This window comes from Struthio camelus, chromosome 7 (assembly GCF_040807025.1).
Source record: "Struthio camelus isolate bStrCam1 chromosome 7, bStrCam1.hap1, whole genome shotgun sequence".
Taxonomy (NCBI): domain Eukaryota; kingdom Metazoa; phylum Chordata; class Aves; order Struthioniformes; family Struthionidae; genus Struthio; species Struthio camelus.
Window position 1 is genome coordinate 23,987,238 of NC_090948.1, and position 23,241 is coordinate 24,010,478.

At 45.0% G+C, this 23,241-nt stretch overlaps 1 protein-coding gene across 1 annotated transcript in view; it reads left to right on the top strand.

Moving 5' to 3' along the window:
• The window catches only part of TLL2 (tolloid like 2), a 102,477-nt gene that overhangs the window by 35,179 nt on the left and 44,057 nt on the right, over positions 1-23,241 (top strand). The window contains exon 2 of the mRNA XM_068950326.1: positions 1,764-1,874. Within this exon, the coding sequence (XP_068806427.1) occupies positions 1,764-1,874 (111 nt within the window). The remainder of the gene's footprint in view (positions 1-1,763; positions 1,875-23,241) is intronic.

Here is a 23,241-nt window from a genome sequence, read left to right on the forward strand (position 1 = left end):
AGCAAGTTTCAGGGAGGACATAGGCAAGGCCTGACTTTGACAGGGGTGAGGTACTGACCTGCTATATTTTTAAAATCTATGTTGTTCTAAGGAGGCCATAGCAAAGCAAGCATTGAGATGAGTTGGTGTGGAGTGAGAGCGATGACAGCAAGTCACAAGCAGTATCAGAGAACCTGGATTCCCAACTCCCAGTCTGTTACCGTGGCCAGATGAGTGGAGGGGGACAGAGCCTGATCGCAGGAAAAGAAGGAAAGAGCTGAACTCCTCTTTGCTCACCCCAGGGCTCTACTGCTCATAGCAGCTCTTGGCTGGGGTAGTGTGTGCCAGCTGGGATGTGTCCAGAGTGTGCAAAGACTCTGCAGTTCCTGTATCCCAGAATGGTGACACTGTTAAATGCTATTGAACAGACTGAGGTGCTGGAATGCAGAATAGAGGAGGCAAAAGTGCTGCAGCAGAACTCAGTCTCCTAGTGCCATGACTTATCAGAAAAAACATCCCTGAGTTAACTCTTCGTTGTTTAATTGCCATAGATCCAGTTGCTGATTTGTGATATTCAGGCAAAGGTGACTGTTTTGTTTGATCTTGGGAGCAAAAGTGGAGTGGTGAGTAAAATGCATTGGTTCCTCAGGCCAGACATATTTTGGTCAGTGATGCTACTGGTGTGGCAATGGGACATCCCCCGCAGAGAATGTAAATGTTGTTGAATCAGTAAGAAAAAAAAAAGATTTCATAGTGCCTGGTCACTGTCGCCGGCAGCGACTTGGCATTGCTCCTTGGATAACTTACTGAGTTCTCTTGAGCTATGCCAAGGACTAATTTCCTCTGGTTTTCATTTTTATTGACTTACATAGGCTTCACATATGGGTTTTAACAGCTCTGTTCATAACCTGTTTGCTATCTCTGAAAAGTGTTGTGTTTAGTCACCTGCTTCATCATCTGTGTTTATTTTGTTCAAATTCCAAATATGGTAACTATACACTGTGCAGAGTCAACTCAGTCAGGATATCCAGGGATATAATTTTTTCCACTCAAAGGGTTTCCAGTCTATTTCTCGTGACTTGTGAGTGTTGAGGTATTGGTTTGTTTACTTTATTTTTATGGCTTCTGGCTGAAACTCAAGGATTTTTCCAAAATTAAAAATGCTGTGACCTTAAATCAGGGTAACTGATCCACAAGGGGACAAACAACCGGCATTTCTCCAGCTAAGTGAAAACGGTTGGCTGGCTCACAGGTTGGTTTTAGACCAACACAGTGTGTGTCTGAGAGCTAACCATGTGTATTAGATCCTGCAGGCTGACACTGTAGCCTTTAGACATACACTGATGTGCTTGAGTGCTTCACTGTTGTCCTCATGTCTTTTGCAAATTGTTAGCCTGGGGATGGTGCAGATGCAACATCTCAGTCAGAAACTGAGCTGCAACCTAGCTAACTCCTTCACACTAACTAGGAAAATGCCAGTAAACTATCACGCTTTTAGGCATTAATGAAGAATAAATATTACTACCTTAGCCCCTGGTTGGGAGCCAAACTTAAACCAAAGAGTGACACGAGGAATCTCAGCTAAGACATTGCACAGTGACTCAATTTAAATAGTCACTCTTATCCACTAGCGTCTGCTCCATCTGTACTTTAAAAACCGCTATTGTGCGTGACCTTCTTCTAGTGCATGGAGTAATTGCCTTTCTGGTGTGATATGCGCCACACAGGAATTGTACTTTCCTTCTAAAATAGAGCTAAACTAATTGCAGTTTGTTTCTCTCCAGCTGCCTTTTGGGGAGATATCGCTTTAGATGAAGATGATTTGAAGCTGTTTCAAATAGACAGAACTGTTGACTTAACAAAGCACTCAGATGGCAACGCAAGACACACATCAGGTAAGGGCAGCCTGGAGATGGCGATGCCTTCTTTCCCCTGGTTTTATTGCTAGGGAGGAAGGAGCTCCCTTTCACTCCTGATGCCTAGTGCCACAGCTGGGAAAGGGCATGGAAAACTTGGATATGTGGCTGATGGTGGGATCCAACTCTGAACTTTGTTCATTAAACGTAGAGATGCAATTTGCATAGAGAGCAGCCATGCAGTCTCTCATCTGGTCTGAGAGAGGGTAGTTTCAGATTTACAACACTGGTGTCTTCCTGTGAGGAACTACCTTTCCACAAATCTGAAAGGAAATGTGTTTGAAATAGGGACACTCAGTTTGACATTAGTTTTGACTCATATTGGAAAATGGGAGGGTACAATAAATGCCATGTATGGAATAATGCACTTTTTCAACTGTCCACCTGTATAATATGCACTAAAGTCTTAAGTACAGGCTATCCTTGAATTCATGTTGTGATAAGAATAGGTTACCAGTCACTGTGATTTTCTGTAAGGGCAATAGATGGGGTCATGTTTGCTAAGATAATTTGACTGAGCCATTCTGACTGAGGTAACTTGACCAATTGTCCCCCCTTCACAGCTGTTATGTATGCCCAGCCTTGTGCCAAACCAGAGATGTTTCTCGAGTGAGGAGCTCTGATTTGACTCCAGGTCTCTCAGTGTCTGAAACACTCTGTGACTGACTGGGAGAGCTTGAAGGGCTCTGTGTAGTATCATCTCTACTCCACTTTTATGCTGGCAAAGAAGGAAATTGTTGGAAATCTGAGCTCTGGGAGTAACCAGAGGTGTCAGAGACAGAGCAGGTCAGAGTGCACTTTTTTCTCTTAGGTTAGCAGGTGGGGTGAAAAGTTGGGTGGAGAGTGAAATTACTGGGACATTGTGTTCACTTGACCCCCTGTGCCTCTCAGCTCATATTGCATCATTCATAAGGATGGATGGCCACTTCTGTATCCTTGTGACTGCCCTAGCTTTAGTTTCAGATATCTGAGCTCTGTGCAGGTCCTGTTCTGATATCACTGCTCTAGCTTCCTGTTGGGACGAGTGTGAAGCGTGGCACACCTATCTCCCAGTGCAGATGCACGCTTTTGATGTCGATATATCTGGTTAAGTTCATGCTGATGCTGAACTTCTGGGCAGATGAGGGCTGTCCAGTCCTTCAGATTGCTGATTGCCCCAAGGAAATGCCATTATCCGGGGTTGTCATGTACATTAGCTTATTCATGTCATATTGCAGGCTGTATTTCAGGCTGCTGTCACTCTGAAATGGTAGGTGATTTGGAGTATGTTGACTTCAAGCAGAAAGTTTGTTTACTTGAGTAGGTGGGTCAGGCAGCATTTATCTCTTCCATATCCCTTTATCTGCTCCTGAAATTAGATGAGGAGATTGCTGGGGAAGCAAAGCCAAACAGTGTTTGACTTGTGTCAGTTTTCAGTGGTGGTTTTTTCAGTTGTCAAATCCTGCACGTTTTTGCAGTCAGTTTTCATTTTCAGACCCATACCATCTGATAAACAAACTGAATTTTATAACCTGTGTTTGAACCATGTAATGCAGGCACTGGTGCCTTTTATTGATTGAGGTGAGGCTGGCATACCATGCAGTGCTCTACGTTAGGCAGATGGTGATGGCCATGTCCACATCTCCCACAGACTTCATTCTTCCCCCAAGCTTTCAACCCCTGTAAATACAAGCTGATAAATGGCCAGCCCCTGTGACCATCATAGTGAGCTTAGCTTTCTGCAGAGCATGCGTAGAGGGTTGTCTGTATTCACCTGCCCTGCAAGGGGCCTCTGCAGGGGTGAGAAGGATTGATTCTTCTCCTATGAGGTTTGCTTGACACTGAGGTGAATTGTAAGAGGGTGGTCCACTTCAGCATGGTGGGGATCGGAACCTATTCTTCCCTGATAGAAAGTTATGCTCTGCACTTTTTTTATTTGCAGTGGGAAAAATGCAACCTCTGTACAGAAGCAGCACAAGACCTTTTATGAATGGGACCCCTTGAATTATAACATTTCAGAGTTTCCTAAAGCTGTTAATCGGATTAGTTGTGTAGTGGAGGAAGTACTTAATATGTATATACAGACATATAGGCTCTTCTTATCTGGGAGCTGCAGTTCTGAACAATCTATCAGTTCAGGCATTCTTCTTTCCCTCTGTTGTTTCCTTGTCCACAGAAAATGCTGTATGGCTGGGAGGAGTGGGGGAAGGGGTTAAAATTGTGCCATTTAACACTGTTGGGCTGTTTTTAGGGGTACGTTCTTTTAGCTTGTGTGGAGTATCTCTAGCTAGCTGTCAGGCTCTGGAGGAAAAATGCAGTTTCCACATTCCTAGGGCTGATGGGGGCATGGTTCGTCAGTGAACCTAGATACAACTGGAGATAATTGTTTTAGTAAAAGTTGTGGCTTGGCTGATGAGGGCTGAGACTCTGTCAGATATTTAAAGTTTTCCCATTCCAACTGCCTTTTTTCCACTTTCTCCTAATCTCCTGCCTAGAAAGACAGCTATGCCCTTCTCTAGGTCCTTGAGAGGGAATCTGCTCTAAGGACAGCCTGGATTCTGCTGCAGATCTCTGTGCTGAGTTCAGTTTTACAGCATGGATGTGCTCAGAGTTTGGTTCCTGCCTAAATTTCCTGCTTGCAGAAATGCCAAAATCACTTTTCAGGCCCTGAGCATTTGTGAGCCTACTCTGAAGTAGTAGGATGCCTTTTATTTTACTAAAGCAACTACGCCCTTGGTTTGGCTCCTGGGAAAGAGGTGCCTTGAAGTTCATTGCTTCCAAGTATTGCCATTGTCTTCACAGAATCACAGAATAGTTGAGGTTGGAAGGGACCTCTGGAGATCATCTAGGCCAACCCCCCTGCTCCAGCAGGGTCCTCCCTAGAGCATATTTCCCAGGATCGCGTCCAGGCGGGTTTTGAATATCTCCAGGGAAGGAGACTCCACTACCTCTCTGGGCAACCTGTTCCAGTGTTCTGTCACCCTCACAGTGAAGAAGTTTTTCCTCATGTTCAGAAGGAACTTCCTGTGTTTCAGTTTCTGCCTGTTGCCTCTTGTCCTGTCACTTGGCACCACGGAGAAGAGACTGGCCCCATCCTCTTGACACCCTCCCTTCAGATACTTGTAGACATTGATGAGATCCCCTCTCAGTCTTCTCTTCTCCAGGCTGAACAGGCCCAGCTCTCTCAGCCCTTCCTCGCATGACAGATGCTCCAGTCCCCTAATCATCTTAGTAGTCCTAGGCTGGACTTGCTCCAGGAGCTCCATGTCTCTCTTGTACTGGAGAGCCCAGAACTCCAAGTGTGGCCTCACCAGGGCTGAGTAGAGGGGGAGGTTCACCTCCCTCGACCTGCTGGCAACAGGATCCCATTGGCCTTCTTGGCCACAAGGGCACACTGCTGGCTCATGGTTAACTTGTTGTCCACCAGGGCTCCCAGGTCCTTCTCTGCAGAGCTGCTCTCCAGCAGGTCAGCCCCCAGCCTGTACTGGTGCATGGGGTTATTCCTCCTTAAGTGCAGGAAAGTCTTGGCAAGTATCAGAGCTAGTGTTTCATTCCCACTATCTGGGACTTTTAGTAGTGGACCAAACAGCATCATCTTCCTAGTGAAGTCACAGAGCTGGGAACCTGCAAGTAGGGTAGCAGTCCTTTCCCTTTGATGGACATTGGTGCAGAGCCCTTTGGAGATCCCTTTGAAGGAGGCTCATATGTGGTTTACAGCTGGGTTTAGCTATCTCCATGCTTATTTTGGAAGACTTTGGTGTCCTTCCCAGGTGTTCTATAGCCTTTTCAGTTCTCTGTCCATGTAGCTCTGCCTCTTCTCCCCTCCCACATTCTGGTGGGTTCTAACTAAAGAGTTAGGGGTGAGTTTCCATCCGCAGCTCCTGCCATTTGGAACAGCCCTGACTTGTGTCTCCCCGGCTTGGAACTCTGCTTCAGAACTCCAGCAGTGATACCTCTCTTCTGCCTTTTCTGGATGTCTCCATCCAGTGTGTCTAGATCCTCTTGTGGGCATGGTCACATTGGGAATTGGCATTACACAGGAAATTGCATCACTTTTTCCATATACTTAAAGCCCTTGGGAGTGCCAAACATGATCTGGTAATTGTTACTCAAGTGAGCAGTCTGCTTTGCTCCAAAGGAGCTTCCTTTCCAAGGATTTGCCAGGGAGGGCGCAGGTTGGGCAGCTGCAGAAACTGCAGAAGGTTTTGCAGTAGCATCTTGCATGCAAACCGCCATTCTCATACATTTGTAGCAGTGGGGTTTTCTTCAGACTCTGCTGAGGGAAAGGCAGGCATGACATCAGTCTACAGCTAAGCGTAGTCCATTTAATCCAAGTAGTTTTAGGTGTCTGCATGCTGATCTCTGTCAACCAAGTTAGACCTCTCAGAGCTCTGAGTTAGTAGAGAGTATTTGCAAACAGTGCAGATGAAGTCTAAGTGAATGAAAGGAGATGTGCTCCTATAACTGGGCTCCCATCTACCAACTAGTTCTTTTCTCATCCAGACCCTTTTGGGGTTTCCCTGAAGATTTATTCCAAAGTGCTTTCCTCCAACCCAATTTTAAATCATTCCAGTAATGGGTCTTCTGTGCTCCTTTTCACGCATCTCACAACCTCAGCTCTGCTTGGCTTTACTCTCATCAGTGATCTGGTAAAACAGCTATTTAAAGTTGCACATATGACCTTTCCTTGAGTCAAGAAAATTTTCTAATTTTCCAAGCCAGAAAAAAATGCTTGCCTTTTTAACCGTTCGTTGCTGCCCTTTGAACTTGCGTGCTGTGCTCTGAGAATCGCCTGCGTTCTTTTTCTTTGCTTCTTTTTATATTAGTAGAGATTCTGCAGGCCACATTACACCCTCCATCTCATCCACTCATCCTGTTATGGCCACCTGCAATGCCGTTTAAAAACTGGCCGAAGAGGAAATTGCCACCTCCCCCTCAATGTTGTACAGCTAGTGGGGAAAGACAATAAGGCATATTATTAAAATGAAAGTGCTTTGCATTTAAAATGTTTGAATTAGCTTCTTCTCTCTCTCTCTCTCTCTCTCTCTCTCTCAAATCATTTCAGTGGGATCAGATTTTGAGGTTTTGATGCAAATCAGTCATTCTCATGCAGCAATGCTGAGGTGGATACCCTTAGGATTTGGCCCAGTAAAGTTACAATAATGGTTCAAAACGTGATGAAACAAATCAGATACCTGGAGAGCTGTTAGCAAACGCTTTGCTCAGTAAGTCAACTCCTAGCCAACTCCTAGTCACTTTGATAAAAGTTATTTGAAAAAACTTAGAGTTTTGAAAGGTCTCTCATAGATTTTTTTTTAAAGTTTATTGAAAATATTTGCTTTTAGAAAATAACTCTTTTTTGGAAGAAACTTGAGACAAAGCTCTGAAAATTCCTGTGCTGCTGAGATCCCCTTGACAACTTTGAAATGTGGGGAAACAAGAAGGTCTACCAGGAGGCTATGAAACTGCCTGGTGTCACTTTTCTGTTGGACCTAAGTGAGGAGCAGCCCCTGGGTCTAGTGGTGCGAGGTAACTGTCTTTGCTTTATTGCTTTATTTGCTGAAGCATGAGCCACAGAGGAAGAAGGCCCTTTCTCTTTTTACTGTGCTTGTATGAAGAATATGCATATTTGATCCTAAAGGGCTTCATGTAAGTTTTGTCAGACAGCTTGGGGATTAGGAGGAATTTTCTGAAATATTGCTACTTTTCCTGATTTTTTGTGTAGTTGAGGTAGTTTCCAGTTCTGAAAGGCACCTCTGTGAATAAGAAAAACAAGTTTATCTCTTTTGTGTTCTGGCTTTGGCTTCAGCAGATCAGAAGACACAGGAGTCTGGCTGCCCTTACTGAAACCGTGCTGTGTTGGACTTGCTACTGAGGTAGTGACTCTGTGTCCCACTGCAGCCAAGAATGCTTTTCAAGAACACTCAGAATGGGTTTACTTTTCCTCTGATAGAGAGGGGTTTTAGGCTCATGGCCTGAAGACCTTGACAAGGCTTTCACAGTTGAAGAGATCAACAGCAGGAAGGGTTTGCAGAGCGTCCTGACTAGCTAGAGGAAGTAATTCTACATGTATCAGTGCAGTTGGAACAGGGATATGTTTGATCACAGGGCTTCTGCTGAAATGAGAATGAGAAAAGGCTTTGAACCACATACGGTATTTAACAGCTGATGTGGGGATAGAGGCTGCCATGTATGGCATCAGATTCATTAGTGTAATGCAAGGACGTCATTCTCTGGCAAACAAAGCAGAGGAGACTTCTGCATTAAACCTTCCCTCAATAAGAGCAAGGAGTCGGTTTGTTGATGCATGGGAGCCTTCCTGCACAGCTCTGCTGTTCTAAAGCATGTTGGGAAAATGCAGGCAGCTATTCTGCTGCTTCACCAGGCTGCTGCACAAGGCCCGTGATTGCAGCAACCTGCTTTTCTTTTTGTTGTTTTGAGATGCCCTTGGTCACCCTGTTTCATGGGACTCTTCCTGTTTCAGAACTTGCTCACAGCTTTTTTTGCAGCATGACAGCCCAGAATCACTGACGCAGATGCGCTGTGTTTTGGGGTGTTGAGGCAAACCTTGAAGAGATCTCTCTGGTGAGAGAAAGAGAGAAAGTCTCTCTGGTGCAGAGGGGATGACCACAGTACTTATTGAATTGCATGGCAGCTCTGGTGGGCTCTCAGCCCGTAAAACATGTTCATCTGCTCTCTGGTTACATTATTGAGGTAAGACATTAACCCTCATGAGCTGGGATTGCTTGCAGGACAGATTGCTAGACTGTGGCTCTCTTGCTCAGAGCTTTATTGTCTAGCCTCAGGCTGGAGAGTAAGACCTCTTGACTGCTTAAGCTGCTTGAAGCAGTCACAAACAGGGCTTCTACTGCTTCACTTTGGGGGACTGTGGGATTTCACAGTCCGGGAGTGCTTCAGTTGCAGTGCTTCGCATTACTTCCAAGTCCTCTTCGATGCTACTGGTGTGTTTCTGGTGAAACTTCTGGTGAATAGTGCAAAATGTCCTTCCAAAAAAGGAAGGAATTTTAGGACATAATTGACTAAGATTCCAGGGAAGATCTGATTTTTGGATTTGAAGGAGAGCCAGTTAAATTCAGCTGATTGCAAGCTAAGCTCAGAGCTGTTTTTCCCATGTGACTCATGTTTGATGCTCAGTTGTAGTGGTGCTTCGTTCAGGGTAGACTGGGTGGACTTCAACATTGTACTGCTGGATTCAGAGCTGCCTGGGGCACAACCTGTATTTCACTTAGGCTTAGAGCATTTCTATGGGTCATGCTAACTTAATCTGAGCTGTGCTGACCATGACTGCCCAGGAGCAGCACAAATCACTACATATGTGGTGTAACATAACCTGCATTTGTGAACTTTATGCAGAGGTCTGCTCTTCTGCTGGGAAATCTTTAATGAATGTTGTTTCCTCCAGCGTGGGTAGAAGAACATCATTGTTCCAGGATACCAGTCTGATGGCTCCGTATGTCTGTTTGCATAACTCTTGTCAGTTTGTCATGACACCTGATGTACGCTCTAGGATTTTCTCTTTGCAGTCCATGTAAGCTCCTTATAGGAAGAGGAGCCTCAGCGCATTATGCGTGGAGGCAGGTGCCAAATGCCCAGACACCTGGTCTGGTGCTGAAGTTTGTTTAGCTGCATGAAATGATTTTCCCATGACCAGCCCCAATGTTTACCTTTTTGTGTCCATTCAGTCAAGGGTTTTACCAAAGCAGACAACCATGAAATGAATTTCCTGTAGTTTACTAAGGCAAGGCAAGTGCTCTCGTTTGGAAGTACTGGGTAAGCGCTCTAGGGCTCGGAGTGCTCTTTTTCAGACTTTTTTTTGAATTACCCCCTTTCCCACTTTAACATTTCTGTGCCATAAGCCAGTGGTCCTCTCTTTGCAAAAAGGCAGATGTTGTGTTTTTTCCTCCCAGCTCAAAGTCTTGCAGTCCTTCTATTGCAGTCTTGTCAGACTTGCCTGATTTTCTGCAGTGTAAAGATAATTGCCCAGAAAGCCCATGACCCCTGCATACTTCTGAGGAACCCTCTAATTCCCCCTGCAGTTAAGGTTGTCCTGTCAGCAAATGTTGATCTTTAAGGCTGATGTTTTTACACCAAATGCTTTTCCTTTTTCTTTGATTCCTGAGTGCCAGCCTTAAGTCCTTTCAGGGACATGTTGAGAGGGATTTTTCTCTCTAATTGCTGCTCTTACGGATACCCTTTTGCTACTCATAGGAACAGTCTGCCTATCTTGTGCCTAACAGGAAGGTGGAGAGGAGAAGGTTATCAAGCCACGGAGCAGAAGTGTGGGAGGTCTATATATATGCAAAGAGGCCAGATGCCCTCGAGAGGCTCTCTTGCTGAAATGGGAATATAGCCCTGAATCACCCTGTTCCATGGCTGCCAACACGTGGGAACTCAGCTTGTCAGGCATGTGTTGCCCCTTCTCTGCCTCCAGCTGTATGTCCTGCCACTGCTACCACTTACTGGATTCCTCGAGGCTTTGCCTAGGTCTGACAGTGTGTGCAGGGTGATCCCACAGGCTTAAGGCCCAGAGCCTGGGCATATGCTGCATGGCAAATGTGATTGCCCAGTGAGTGAGCTGCAGCTCAGTTCACAGGCAGGTGTTCTGCAATGGAAGGCCTTGCAGCTTCCTCTTCCAAATGTGCGGCACTGGCCAGCTTTGTGCTTTGGCTATGCTGTTTTGCCCTTTCTACGCTGCTTGGTTCCAGCAAGAAAGATTTCCACTAGTTGTTTAATGTGGAAGCACGAGAGAGATGCAGTGCAGCAGCTTGGTTCTTTGCTCCCACCTTTGTATGTGCTGGGGATCCTTTTGATTTCCTCACTCCACCGCTCACTTCCTCTCTTCCTGGTGGCAGTTCTGTGTGTCCGATCATTTCTCCCTTCCTATATTCACCTAAGACAAGTCATTCTTCTCTTTAGTTGCCTCCTCAGAACTCGCCCTTGTGTGATACCTATGGAGAGCTGTCTCACATGCTGACAAATACTGTCTTGCTCTTTTCTTACCCCTGCTTCCCAGTGTTTTTTGTTCCTATCTTTGCACTGCTTTTAGACCATTTTGTACAGCCTCTAGCACATGCGACCTTGAAGTATGATGGCAGAGAGAGAGTGGTCCTTGAGTGCTAGAACAGCATGTGAGTCAACATCAGATGTTAATAGAAGACTGTCCACTGCCTCCCCAGACAGCAAGTTGCCACTTGCGATGTGTGTAAGCAGCAACAGGAGGTGCCTGTCTTTTCTCCACCTGTCATACCAAAAGGTACGCAGGCTCTGGTTTTCTTTTGACTAGGGACTTTCCAGTATGGTATATTGCTCCAAAACCCATTGGGACCAGTGGAGCTTCCCGTTTTCCCTGATGCAGCAGGAAGCGTTGTTCCAAATTTAGCTTGTGATCAGCAGAGAAATGCTTTACTCACCATGAGAGAAATAAAGTCCATTCCTTCTCTCACCTTTGCTCGTGATAAATATCCTTGCAGGGCAGGTGAAAGAAAGCTCCAAGCAATAGGTGAACTCTTTGCTTGCCAGAGCACAGGGTGAATGACACAGCCCTGCTACTTGTTCTGTGTTCCGCTTGGAGTAAGATGTGTTTTTTCCTTCTGCCTGGGTTTCCAATGGCAGCTGGTCGTGTGCGCTGCAAGGTTTGTTTTGGAAACGCACTGTTCTCTGAAATCAAGTTTTCTAGGTGGTGGCCTCCCACCTGTCAAAATAAGTGGTTTTATTTCTCCTTTGCAGCCAATGTTCAGCCTTACATAATTTTTCCTTCAGTGATTTTATGAGCTCTGCAGTATTGCTCAAGTTAATCCACACAAGCAGTAAAGCTTTCTCCATTGTAACAAAAATCCTCAGCTATTTCAAATTCTGCCACTTAACCATTCTTAGTGGAAACTTCCTGTGAGTCCAATTCATATGCTTCTTTTGGAAAAACAATAACTCTGTTTCACTTTAGTCAAATGGTGCACTTTAGAGAATAATTGGCTTGGATTTTGGTAATGAGCTATTAACCTTTGTTAAGCACCTGAAGACAACTGCAAAAACTTGTATATGTTGATGCCATAGTCCAAACAGTTTACAAACAGCCAGTTTCTATAGTTGCTTCTTATTCAACATGATGCCATCATCAGACTTGGCTGCAGCTGCAGATTAGAGCAGTGGTTGCAGCAGTGTCACTGCACAGACAATGCGAGCTGAATCCCTGTTGCTCCCTGCTTGGCTTTGCTTGCCTTTGGCTCCCAGCCCCACTACTTTCCCCCTGCCCTAAATTCTTCTTTTGGATAGATCTCAGACACCTAGAAGTTGGTGCAGAATGGCCTTATTAGCTCTCCAAGGAGCTAGGGTAGTCACTGTGTAGAGTACTTACAGCATCTGATTCCTGTTTGCAACTGTCTTGCTCTTGATCGCTCTTAATTAAATTTTTTTTACCTCTTGTCTACAGCTGGTGTGACACACTGGGAGGCTGTTCCTTTTACTGATGCCAGAAGTGTCTAAATAGTCTTTTGTGTTTAAGTGGAGGTTATTAAATAGCTTTATATTAATTAACTGTGATGCAGAGAGCACATGGGCAAGTGTACTTGAGAAGATCAGTTTATCTGTATGGAAATTACATCGGAAGTTAAATCCATTACACTAATTGTAAAATTCGACAGTGCTTAGCCTATAACTGTGGAATTGCCTAAATCATGCTTTTGTTTCAGAGCTGGGCAAATGCCTAATTTCCTTGAATACTTGCTCCAATGAAAAGTTGAATTTGCCTCAACTGCATAGGCTGCCTTTTCATTTCTGAGAGTGTTTTAGCAAATGAATTTGGAGACAGAAATGATCAGTGAAAGAGCAAGATCTAACAAGCTATGAGAGCAGTCACTGCAGGTTGGTAACTCTGGGAGGCTTGCCTTGGATGCCTTGGTCTTCAGGCTCTCTCCTTTCAAGCAAGGATGTTACCGTGCCCACAGAATGAAAGTTGCTTACCCTATTCAATAAAATAGGTGGTAGCTGGCAGTAAAGTGCTTGCAGGTCCAAGAAACAATCAGTAGCCAAAATGACTTGGTGAATAATGGCAAACAACAAATAAATTAAAGAAAGTTGTAAATTGCTCACAGTCAATTGTGAACAGAAAGAAGTTACATTTGTGGAATAAATGTGTTCACTTTGAGTTGCTTGTTCAAGCCTAATTTGGAAAGAGGGCTGACATTTGTAGCTACAGTGGACAAAAAAAAACTTCACCGCAGCTCCCCCTTTCAAAATGGCAAGGACAAAGTATTTATTCAGCTGTCAAGTGGGGAAAGAAGGCAAATTAGTTTTAGGCTGAAATGCCATACTGTGTTTGCTGCTGTAGTTTTGGGGCCAGATGGCAACTTGGATAGCCCTGGGGAAGTTTCTCCAGGGCAAAGATCAGGAGCAAAAGGAAATATTCAGATAATCTTGCTGTTTCACTTCCTAGAGCTGCTGTACAGAGAAGATAGTGTGAGATTTATAAAGCTGTGTCTGTGGGGTAATTAGCTGCACTATTCTTCTTGAAATTGATGGTGTTGCTGAATCGTAGAGTCAGTTTGTGGCAGAGATAAGGTTTGAAATTTCCTTTTCCACTGATTTAACTCCCCCACTGCAGTGCAGCTGTGCCTGTGTTGGATCGGGCAGCTTCTCTGCCAGGAACTCTCAGTGCAGCAGTTAACTGTAGTGAAGAAAGCTCGCTCTGCCACTCATACCCCAACTGCCCTGCTGTTTCTTTAATGACTGCAAATGATTCAGGCATCTGTTTTGCTAAGTTGCTGAGAGATGGCACCTGGAGCGAGGTGGCATCATGCTGGGGCATCGGTCCACTGTGGAACTGAAGGGCTTCTACTCCCAAGCAGTGCCGCCTTCTCCAGTGCTGTGTGTCCTCGCTGGCTGTTGGCCATCTCAGGGCTGGCTGGACTGTGACCTGCTGCAGTCCCAGCTCCCGGCCTTGTGACTACAACAACAGAAACCGTGCCTCCATCACCACCCTCCTGGCTAGCCATGTGCTCAGGGAAGCTTTTGCTCAGGTCCAGACCTTGGTTGGGCTTGTTTATTTCCATGCCACTTGTCTAGGGAGTGGTTTGAGGGGTGACCTGGGAAAAAGCACGAGGGGAGCCAATGCTGGGAGGAGGGAAGGAGTCTGTTGTGTGGGGTCCCGCTACCTTCCCCTGGATGGTGAGGGGTGACCTCCTGCTTGGTCATGGCTCTCTGTGGGGAAAGGGGGTGTTTGATATGCTGAGGCATGACTTAACCTATGTGCAGTTAAAGGCCACTGCCTTCCCTTTGGGAGCCTAGAGGGAGAGGCTCTCAGTGGCAATAGCTGAAACGTGAGCTGGCTGCTCTGGATTCCCTCCAACACCCTGAGAAATGGGATGGTATTACTAGCTCCTGCATTGCCCCAGTGCTCTGCTTGCTGCCTGCCATGGTTTTGTTGCCCTCGACCAACTGCAGGGCCTCCTTGCATGCGCAGTGGGGAGGCTGAGTGGCTGTCCTGCCTGAGCAGGTCTCTTGCCTTAGTTTCCCTGATGTTAGCCTGTGTTGTTAGTAGTCAGTTGGGGTGTCCTTTAAATGAGCTGTGGTAGAGCTGTCAGGTAATGGGGCAGATGGGGTGTCTCTGCTGTCTCTACTTGGGGTGTTCGCCTGGCTGTCAAACATGGCACAGGCTCCTGGGGAGTGAGGAGGCACCAAAACTCTCAAGAGGCTCCAGGTTCTCCCTTCCAAATGATAGGAGTGTCTGAAAATCCAGCCAGAAAGCAAGCTGGAAGAAAGGTCTCTGTGCTGGCACCATGAACTCCCCATGGAAGGAGTTTAATTGTATCCAAACATAATTTAGCTTCCAGTGTAATGTTTTCATTTGAGTTAATTTTTGCCCACTATAAATGAGAGAAGGGGAAAACAAAGGGATTAGAAAGGCTCAGTGGGAGGAGTGATCTGGCCAGGCTGCAGAGTTGGCCAGCCATGCCTCCATGCCTGGGAGCCCGGAGCTGGAATGGAGCAGGGGAATGCTGCAAGGTAGCAAGCTGGTCTGCAAGCTGTGCAGAGCTGCACCTGGAGAGGCCCCAGAGTACACTGAGGCTGAAGCAATTAGATTTTGCAGGTCAAAAGCAGGGATATTAGCAGAGGGGGGCCAGGAAGTTTTGTACTGCCTGCTAGAACAGCAGTAGATGAGCCCAAGCGAGCTCTTACAGTTTCCTTATCACCTGAAAATTCATTTCTTTTCTATTTTTTCTTCCTTTCAAAGAAGAGGCCGGGAAGGAGGAGGATTATTGTGAATTGAGAGGGATGTGTGAAAGAGAGGTGGACGCGCTGTTAGAACTAGATTTTGACCTGTTTGGTTCACAGGGAATCTAGTGCAGGGCAGGGGTAGTGGATGTTACACGTTAGTGCTTTGATGTACTGAAAGAGAAAGCGCGTACTGAAAGTCTCACAGTGTGTGTGGGAAGCTGGCCATACAGCAAAGATACACACATAGCCAAAGTACTTGTGGACTCATTTTAGCGTTCAGCTGGCATTTGCCTGAGTAAAAGCAATATAAGCCAGGGTGTTACAGATCTCTTTCTCACTGGAAGGAATCAGTGACATGACACAAGTTGTCAGTAACTTCCCTCCCTCCCTCCCTCCCTCCCAGGACAGAAGTGGTTGTTAATAGCTTGCAGGGCAAGACTGTCTTCCAGTCTTCTCAGTCCTTCCTTGTTTTCAAAGAGTATTGCTCCTTTAAGCCTTGACTCCCCATTGAAAGATTGGTGGAGCAGTTGGATCAGGTTCTCCCATTTTTTGCAGCAGCTTCCTTAAACAAGACGCTTCATCACAGTACAGAAGTGGCACAGCCACTTCTGGAAAACTGAGGAGCGCCCAGGGAAAATTCAGGGTGTTGGAGAATGGCATTGCCTACAGTTCTGCTGGTGCAAACATGCCCCAGAGGGTGGCTAGCAGAAGGAGTATTAAGTGTTTTGCAGCTCACATCTGTGGCAGGCCTGTATTTGCTTGGATGAGTTCACCTTCCTCTTTTTGTGAACTTTCCTGGGCTGCCAGTGTTCGAGCCCTGCACAAGCCTTCGCAGAGCTGATGAGGAGATGACATATCTGCTTGTCAAGCAGCCTGTCTTTGCTTTTGACTAATCTGGACCCTGGGACTATTCTGAATTACTGTAGCTAGTCAGCTTACTCTGAATACGAAAAACAGATTCAGGCAGGGAACTTGGCGTTCAGAATTCACCTCTTTTTCAATATATTTTTCTGAAAGTAATTTGAGGGGACTTCAGCTATCCCACTGACAGGAAATGCTGAAGGATCTATCTCAAATCAATTGATCACATCTCCAGGGCGATGGGATTTATATGAAAGATTTTTCCTATAGACTCTGCACTAGCTCTGGGAAACATTTGTTCCCTGTTCTGACTACGTTTTCCCAGTAGAGCCTGTTTGAATCAAATCATCACTTTCCCTGCAGTTGGAAAATCTAGTGCAAGAAAGTGCACTTTCTCTACCCTAAAAAGTTGTTGACCGCTGTTTAATAAGGAAATTAAAAAGCAGTATGTAACGTCAAGTTTGACTTATCTTCCAGAAGCTTCTTTGACGGACATCATATGATAGAGTTTACCTGAACTGGCGCACTGAACAGTGATGGGTGTTTAGTCTTATCTGTACTTCTTGTTTTTATTGATCCTTCATTGTAGCCTCTGTTTGAAATCAGGTCTCTGAACTGTGGCATGTGACTAGCATATAAATATAGAATGAAACTATTTAAGTGAGGTATCTTAAAGCATGGGCAGGGAATATTGAATGGTTAGTCATTTTTTGAATTTATTTTCGGGTGCTTTTTTCTCTGGCTGTATCCTAGCTCTGAAATGCACTTCCCTTCACCATAAAACATATTATAAAAGGTCCTGATGAGGTTTGATCCGTGTGAGACCAGCTAATTATGTATGTAGTCAAGTTGTTTCCTGCTGAATTACAAATAGGAGAATCTGGGAAAGTCCCTAGGGCTTGGTCCTCGAAGAAGGTGACAAGTGCAGTGGTTGGAGCCACCTTCCAAATTCAGCTGTGGAGACCTTCTCCTGTGTTGTGAGCCGCAACCAGGAACAGGGGGTCCAGCAAATGTGGAAAGGGTATCCATTGACCTGGCGAGGGAAAATTATCCTGGCTTAGAATCGCACTGAAGATGAGAAGTTTTGATTTTCATGGCATCTGTTCTTCCACCTTGCAGAGAATGAGATGTTGCAAACTTCATCCCAGTGGACTTCCCATGTAGGAATATTTTGTGTTCTCAATCTTCTGGGAATTTCCTCCTCAGATTTTGTACAACTAGACAGATTTTTCAGACACCTGCAACTCTTATTGGTGATAGTTGGATTTTGGACTTAAATTTCAGATAGGCGTAGTCTGCAGATGAAGCTTGGAAGTATCTCAGGATAGACTGATGTTTCTCCTTTGCTTTCAAGTGGTAACTCATCTGCCCTCAGAGTAATGGTTTCAGGTAAAAACTAGAAAACAAGTGCTTTTATGGTGTTTTAGAAGTCAGCTGCCCCTCAAACAGTTCTGCTGTGTTATGGGGTGTTACTCAGTGTCAGAGGGTTGCAATAGGAGGGTGCATTTCCAGGTCCAGTACATGTTTCCCGAGTCACTGACAGACTGCTTACCTGCTTTGCCTGCTTTTTTCTCTGAAAAGATAAGGAAACCCTAGTGTTTGTAATCAAGTGGAAGCATGCACAGAAATTTTATTTAGTAAGCCATTTGATTACCTTCTCTTTGGTAGTTCAGACTATTTGTTTTTTTTTTTTTTTAAAAAAAGGACATTACACACAATAAATACCCTCCACCTTAAACTGCATTTTGTGGAAGATAAATTTACAAGTCCTATAAATTAGTAAGGTGTTCCTCTCCTTGTTCCACCCTCTCTTGTAGGAAATACGGGTACTATATGGATTCTCCTTCCCACTCTCCGCTCTGGTTACACATCTTTTAACCTACACTAGTTGCACAAGGGAACTGCAAACAGAACAGTTTTGTTCTGACTCTTGGCATATTTTGTGCGCGCTCTCTCTCTCATAATCTGCTACCTTTCTTTTGGTCCCAGCTGAGCAACTTGGACATTCTTTTAACAAAACTGAGTTTTGATTTTCCTCTGCTGGAAGAGGAGGAGAAACTGCTTTCTTCCCACCAATGACAGAGCCTTCTGCTTTCTGCTTCACTGGACCCTTACATGTCACCCCAGGCTCCCTCTGTAGTTTCTGCAGACAATTTAGACACCTGTTCTTCAGCCAGGGCTGCAAACATGGTGGACTTAGCTCAGCTTTATGGTGCATTTAAGCTATTGGAAGTCGCTTTCAGTTAGCCAAACTCCCTTGGCAGTGCTGGGCTGTGGAGAACAGAAAAATGAGTTGTACGAGTGTGTTCTAGGTGAGAACGTTGTACAAACCCCGACTTGGTGTAGAATCTTTCGTATGTTCTCTGTCAGGCTGTGCACAGAAACTGTTACCTAGCACAGGAGTCCAGCAATGCCCTGCTGTGGCTGTAGCTGTTAAATATCACAAATTCCCAAGCAGGGTAGCATTGTAAAAATGTGGAAGTGGAAAGACCTTAGGAGATCTAGTGCAGCTCCTTGCACAGAGATGCCATCAAACCCACCTATGTGATCCCTGGTTGTGAGAGAGCAGACAAATCTTAAAAAATCAGGCTGGAAAGAGGTGATGGCTAGTCTGGCACAGCAGCAGGTGGGAAGTAGTGAAGGTCAAAGTGATTTTGAAGGGCTTGTTAACCTGTTGGATATACATTAAAAACAAAAAAGTCAGTCCTGCTTTGCTCTTTTCATTACAGATAACTGTGAGTGCATCAAGGCTGCCTTTTTATTGCTACATTGGCTTCCCACAGAGCATTGGGTCAAACTGAAAATCTTCACTCTCCTGGTCAGTGTTTCTAGTGATGATAGGCTTAAATACATAAGTGAGCATGTCATGCTCTGGAGAAGTAACAGCCATAATCCACTCTGCTCTCTGACGTAACAGGATAGTCCAAGAGAAAGCTGCAACTCAGGGGACTTGTAGAAGAGGCCAGAGGACCTGAACATTGTCTACAATCTATGTGCAGTTGGTTCCAAATGTAAGGTCCTTTTTTTGGCCTCCTGTTTACTGATAAAAGCACTTCAGTTACCTGTCTTTGCCTTCCTAGAATCATGCATTATCCTTCTCTTGGGAAGAATTGGGAGGGAGGACTAGATGTCCGTCGAGTCTCTTTAATCTCTGGGATGTGTCTAGGTCTCATAAGGACAGGCAAAGTCTAAAAGCTCAGGTGTATCAGAACAGGATCTTCCAAAATTCTCATGTATGACTTGAGAAAACCCTTGTGGGAGAGAAGGGGGTAGGTATTCCCTGTGTGTACTAGTGTGATTAGTAAAGTCTGAAAATATCCGGTATGTCTGCATACCCGTATCTAGCCTTTGTATAATGCTCCCCCTTTTCATGGGCTACAATGAGACAAAATATGCAAAGATGTTGTAGATTTCATTAGTCACACTGCTTTATTCAAACATCTCCTTTGCATAAGAAACCAAGGCTTGCACTGATCTCTGGGAAAGAATGTGCTCATGACTTGGAAAAACAGTCTGTGCAAACGACACAGCGACACAGCAGAGGTCACCAGCCTGGATGCGGGAGAAGGGGCCCGACTGTAGGGTTGGTGCTGTCATTTGCAATTCAATCCCATACAGTCCCCTTTTAGGGGAACAATTCACTAAATGCGGAGTTGTTCTTTTTTCCTAATTCACCATATAATTCACCTCCCAAGTTCAATTAAGAAGCAATCTGTTTGTGACTGGAAGCAAGCTGCATTTATTTAGAAATACAAAATTGTTCTTTGCTACAGCAAAGACCACATGCCTTAATAACTCTGGTAGTGAATGGTTGATGGGGATTTCCTTTAAATGGAATGGGATGTTCTGCGGAGAACAGCATACTTTGGGAGGGTGAAAAGTCCTGGAGCTGTAATATTTAACTGAGAAGAGGAACTTTTGTTGAGCTTGGGCTTAAGGAAGTGACGAGGACTGAGGATGAAAGAAAACAAAGGGAAATTTTAGGATGGGACATTGGGGCTGGAGAAGAGTGATGGGAGTTCAGGGCAATTCATCTTGTTGAATCAAGCTTGTTCCTGTTCACACATCTAGTGGCTTTTGTCCAGTCAAGCTCTGTTGAATTATGGCACTTCCTTTGGGAGACAATTCCCTGATTTAATGCGTCTCTTGGACCAGGAGGCTTTAACCTATAGTCAGCTGAGGGTTTGGGTATTTTATTCTCTTCTGGTTCATTTTACTGCTGTTTTCCATTACCGCCTTCCTGGTATTCTAATTAGTTCTGGTATTATAACCTTTGAGAGAAACTGGACACCATCCTCTCTGCCCTCTTCCACCTATCAGCAGTGTACCTTTTCTCTTCCCTTCCCCCCTTGCCACCTTGGAGAGGCTGCAGGAGGGTTTGCAAGGAGAAGCCAGCCCTAGGGAGAAAGGGAAGTTTTCCAGCTGGCAAAGCAAGACTGTTTCAAGTGCTGGAAGTTGGCCCGCGCTCTCGGAAGTGGGACATCTCTCCTGAAGTATCTACACTGCATCCAGCACTGCTGTATGACTAACAGTATCTCCCTCTCTGCATAATGTGGTAGATCATGCTCTTCCTGCTTTACCTTGCCACCCAAGCTGTGCAGACTTGCTCTTTCTAATATCTCCTCAGAGATCAGCCCGTTCAGCCTCCCTTCTGCTCACAGGAGACCTGCAAAACCAGGCTTTGGGGTTGAGGGTGAAGATGTCACAACCACCTTCTTAAGGCTGTGGATGTAGTCCCAAAGCATGTTTTATTTATCTGTTATACATCTGATATTGTTATACTGCCTTGTGCGTCATGCTCTCTCACCTCACATAACATTGCTGAGTTCTCCCTCCTGCTAGAGTCACTGTAGAGAGCTTTTCTGCCAAAGAGGTGCTGGGCTGGTTTTCTGTGTTAGGATAATTGAGTGTTCAATGGCTCTCACTGCACAGGTTTCTAGTGTCCATGTAGATAGTCTCTGGCTTCTGTGATGTTCCCAAATTGGACCACCAGAATGGGAAGGGTGGGAAACCTGGAAGACAGACAGCTGTAGAAGACCCTTGTTCCTCCCTCTCCCACATTCTCATTTTTCTATCCCCTTCGCTACATTTTTCTTCCCCTGTTTCTCTCCTGAAGGTTCTCTTGCTGCTGGGTGATCTCTCACCTAGCATTTAGCAGCTGCTGGTACTATGTAGTATTCACATCACGAGACTGTATGATTGTTTGCCAGCCTGCTTGATAGATGACCAGAACCTGAAAGCTATCCCAGAAAGTTTAAATGCATCCTGGAAGATTGGATTTGGCATATCTCAGATAACTACTGTAACAGGAGGCTGAAGCAGGTACACTGAGTCAGTGTGAAACATCCCAAAATCCTTCCTTGCAACATTCTGGTTTGAACTGTAAAGATTTGCACCTACTGGAATATCTACATGCTGATTTTGGAAATTCAAATCTATTTTTTTAGCACACAGGCTGGAGACATCCAAACAAGCCTCAGTGCCTTTGGAGTAGACTGTGTGGTGCACCTTACATCGGAGATTCCCTCTCCTGCCACACACACACACACTTGATGGGAAAATCAGATCTCTGTGTAGATTTTATGATAGGATGCAAAATCATTAGGTACTCTTGAGCTTTTTTTTTCCTTTACATATTTTTAAGAAGCTGAAAAATACCATAGAAAAACAACATTGAGAACACACCTCTGCTTCTTTACCAATTTTGAAATTTTCAGCCTCTCTGAATTTTTTTGGACTTTACTAGCTGCTGTTGGGAGGTTTATCTTAGAAATAGACTTTTTAGGGAAAACTAAAGTTGAAGATGGTGGTGGTGGGAGATTAGATTAGAAAATATGTTGTGAACAGAAGAAGCTAGTTTCGAAATCGACAAAGAAGATGCACAATTCAGGGGCTTTCCAATGCTCTGAAAACTGCTTTGGTTAAAACACTTATCCATGAGTTATCTGTAAACATGAAATGGACTTCATTCCTCCTCCTGTGTTACTTGGATATAACTGTCTTTAACCTACTGCTTATGGGAGGTTTGTTGGTGGACCTCAGGGTTGTAGGTCACAGTGGACATAACTGTACTTATGAAATCAGATTTTAATCTTTCATTATATAAAAGAAGGAGATACCAGTTCGGCTCCTGCAGTACAGGTAAGTTTGCAAGGCTGGTATTTCCCTTTATAGTGAGCCAAACTATTCTGAAGTTATCTAAAGTAGAAGTGCTATTGTGTTCTGGTGCTGGGTGACATTTTAAATCTTTTTTGTGGCAGTATGGGCCCAGTATTGAGGGAAGATCCTATTTCTATGTCATACAACAATGAAGCTAAAATCATGTAGTGGGCTACAGCCAAGTATCGTGGTACCTTAAAATGTTTAGACAAGAGACTAGTGAGGCTTTGTGGGGGTTACAGATAAGGGATCTCTCTCTCTCTCCGTTCCCCAGTGATGTGACCTTTCTGGGGAGCTAGATCTCTCCCTGAGAGTTTTCAACTTACGGTAGAGGATGTTGGGTGCACTGGGCCCCCTCAGCCCCCTTTGTGTGCAGGACAACCTAACCTGGTGGAGTTGATTTCTGCAACCCCTGCACCCCGCTACCAGGAAAGCTCTGCTATAGCACACTGGTGGGAGGAAGAAGCAGCAGTGCTATCTGGAGGAAAGCAAAGGACTGGTACCATGGTACTGCTGTAGTTTGTGTCTAATGACTGTGATCCATCCTCCCCTCTTGTGGTGGTTTCTTGCCCATCACTGGAACATCATGAGTCCCATTTTCCCTGGTGGAAATAGGAAAAACAGGCTGGGAGAAACCCTGAGTGGGACCAACCAGTTTTGTTTTGGTGCCTGAGCTGGAGGGAGCCACATTCCAGGCCAAGGTTGGGACCTCCATGTGCCTGGCAGTGCTGTACCGAGAGGGAGGAGCAGCTGGCACTGAATGAAGCACAAGAAACACCCAGGAGCTAACGCTGTACAGCTCTTCCTGCTCTGATAGCCAGCACATATTAGCAGCACAGAGAAGGACTTTTATTTTCAGATGAAGCTGAATTCAGGCCAGATGTATATGACTTAATAGAGTATCTTGGTTTGAATTTAGATAATTCTTTGTCTTGACAGTGTGCCTTTTTTAGCTTGGGATTTAATAGGGGTACTTATAATTGCTACCACCTTCTTTGTATAGCTCCTATCCTCAGTAAAGATCAGTGGAACTAGACTTCCCTTGAAGAGACTTTCTGCCTATTCAGTATACAGGGAAACTAAAGCCCAGGGCACTAATGCAAGTTGTGAGGTGCCA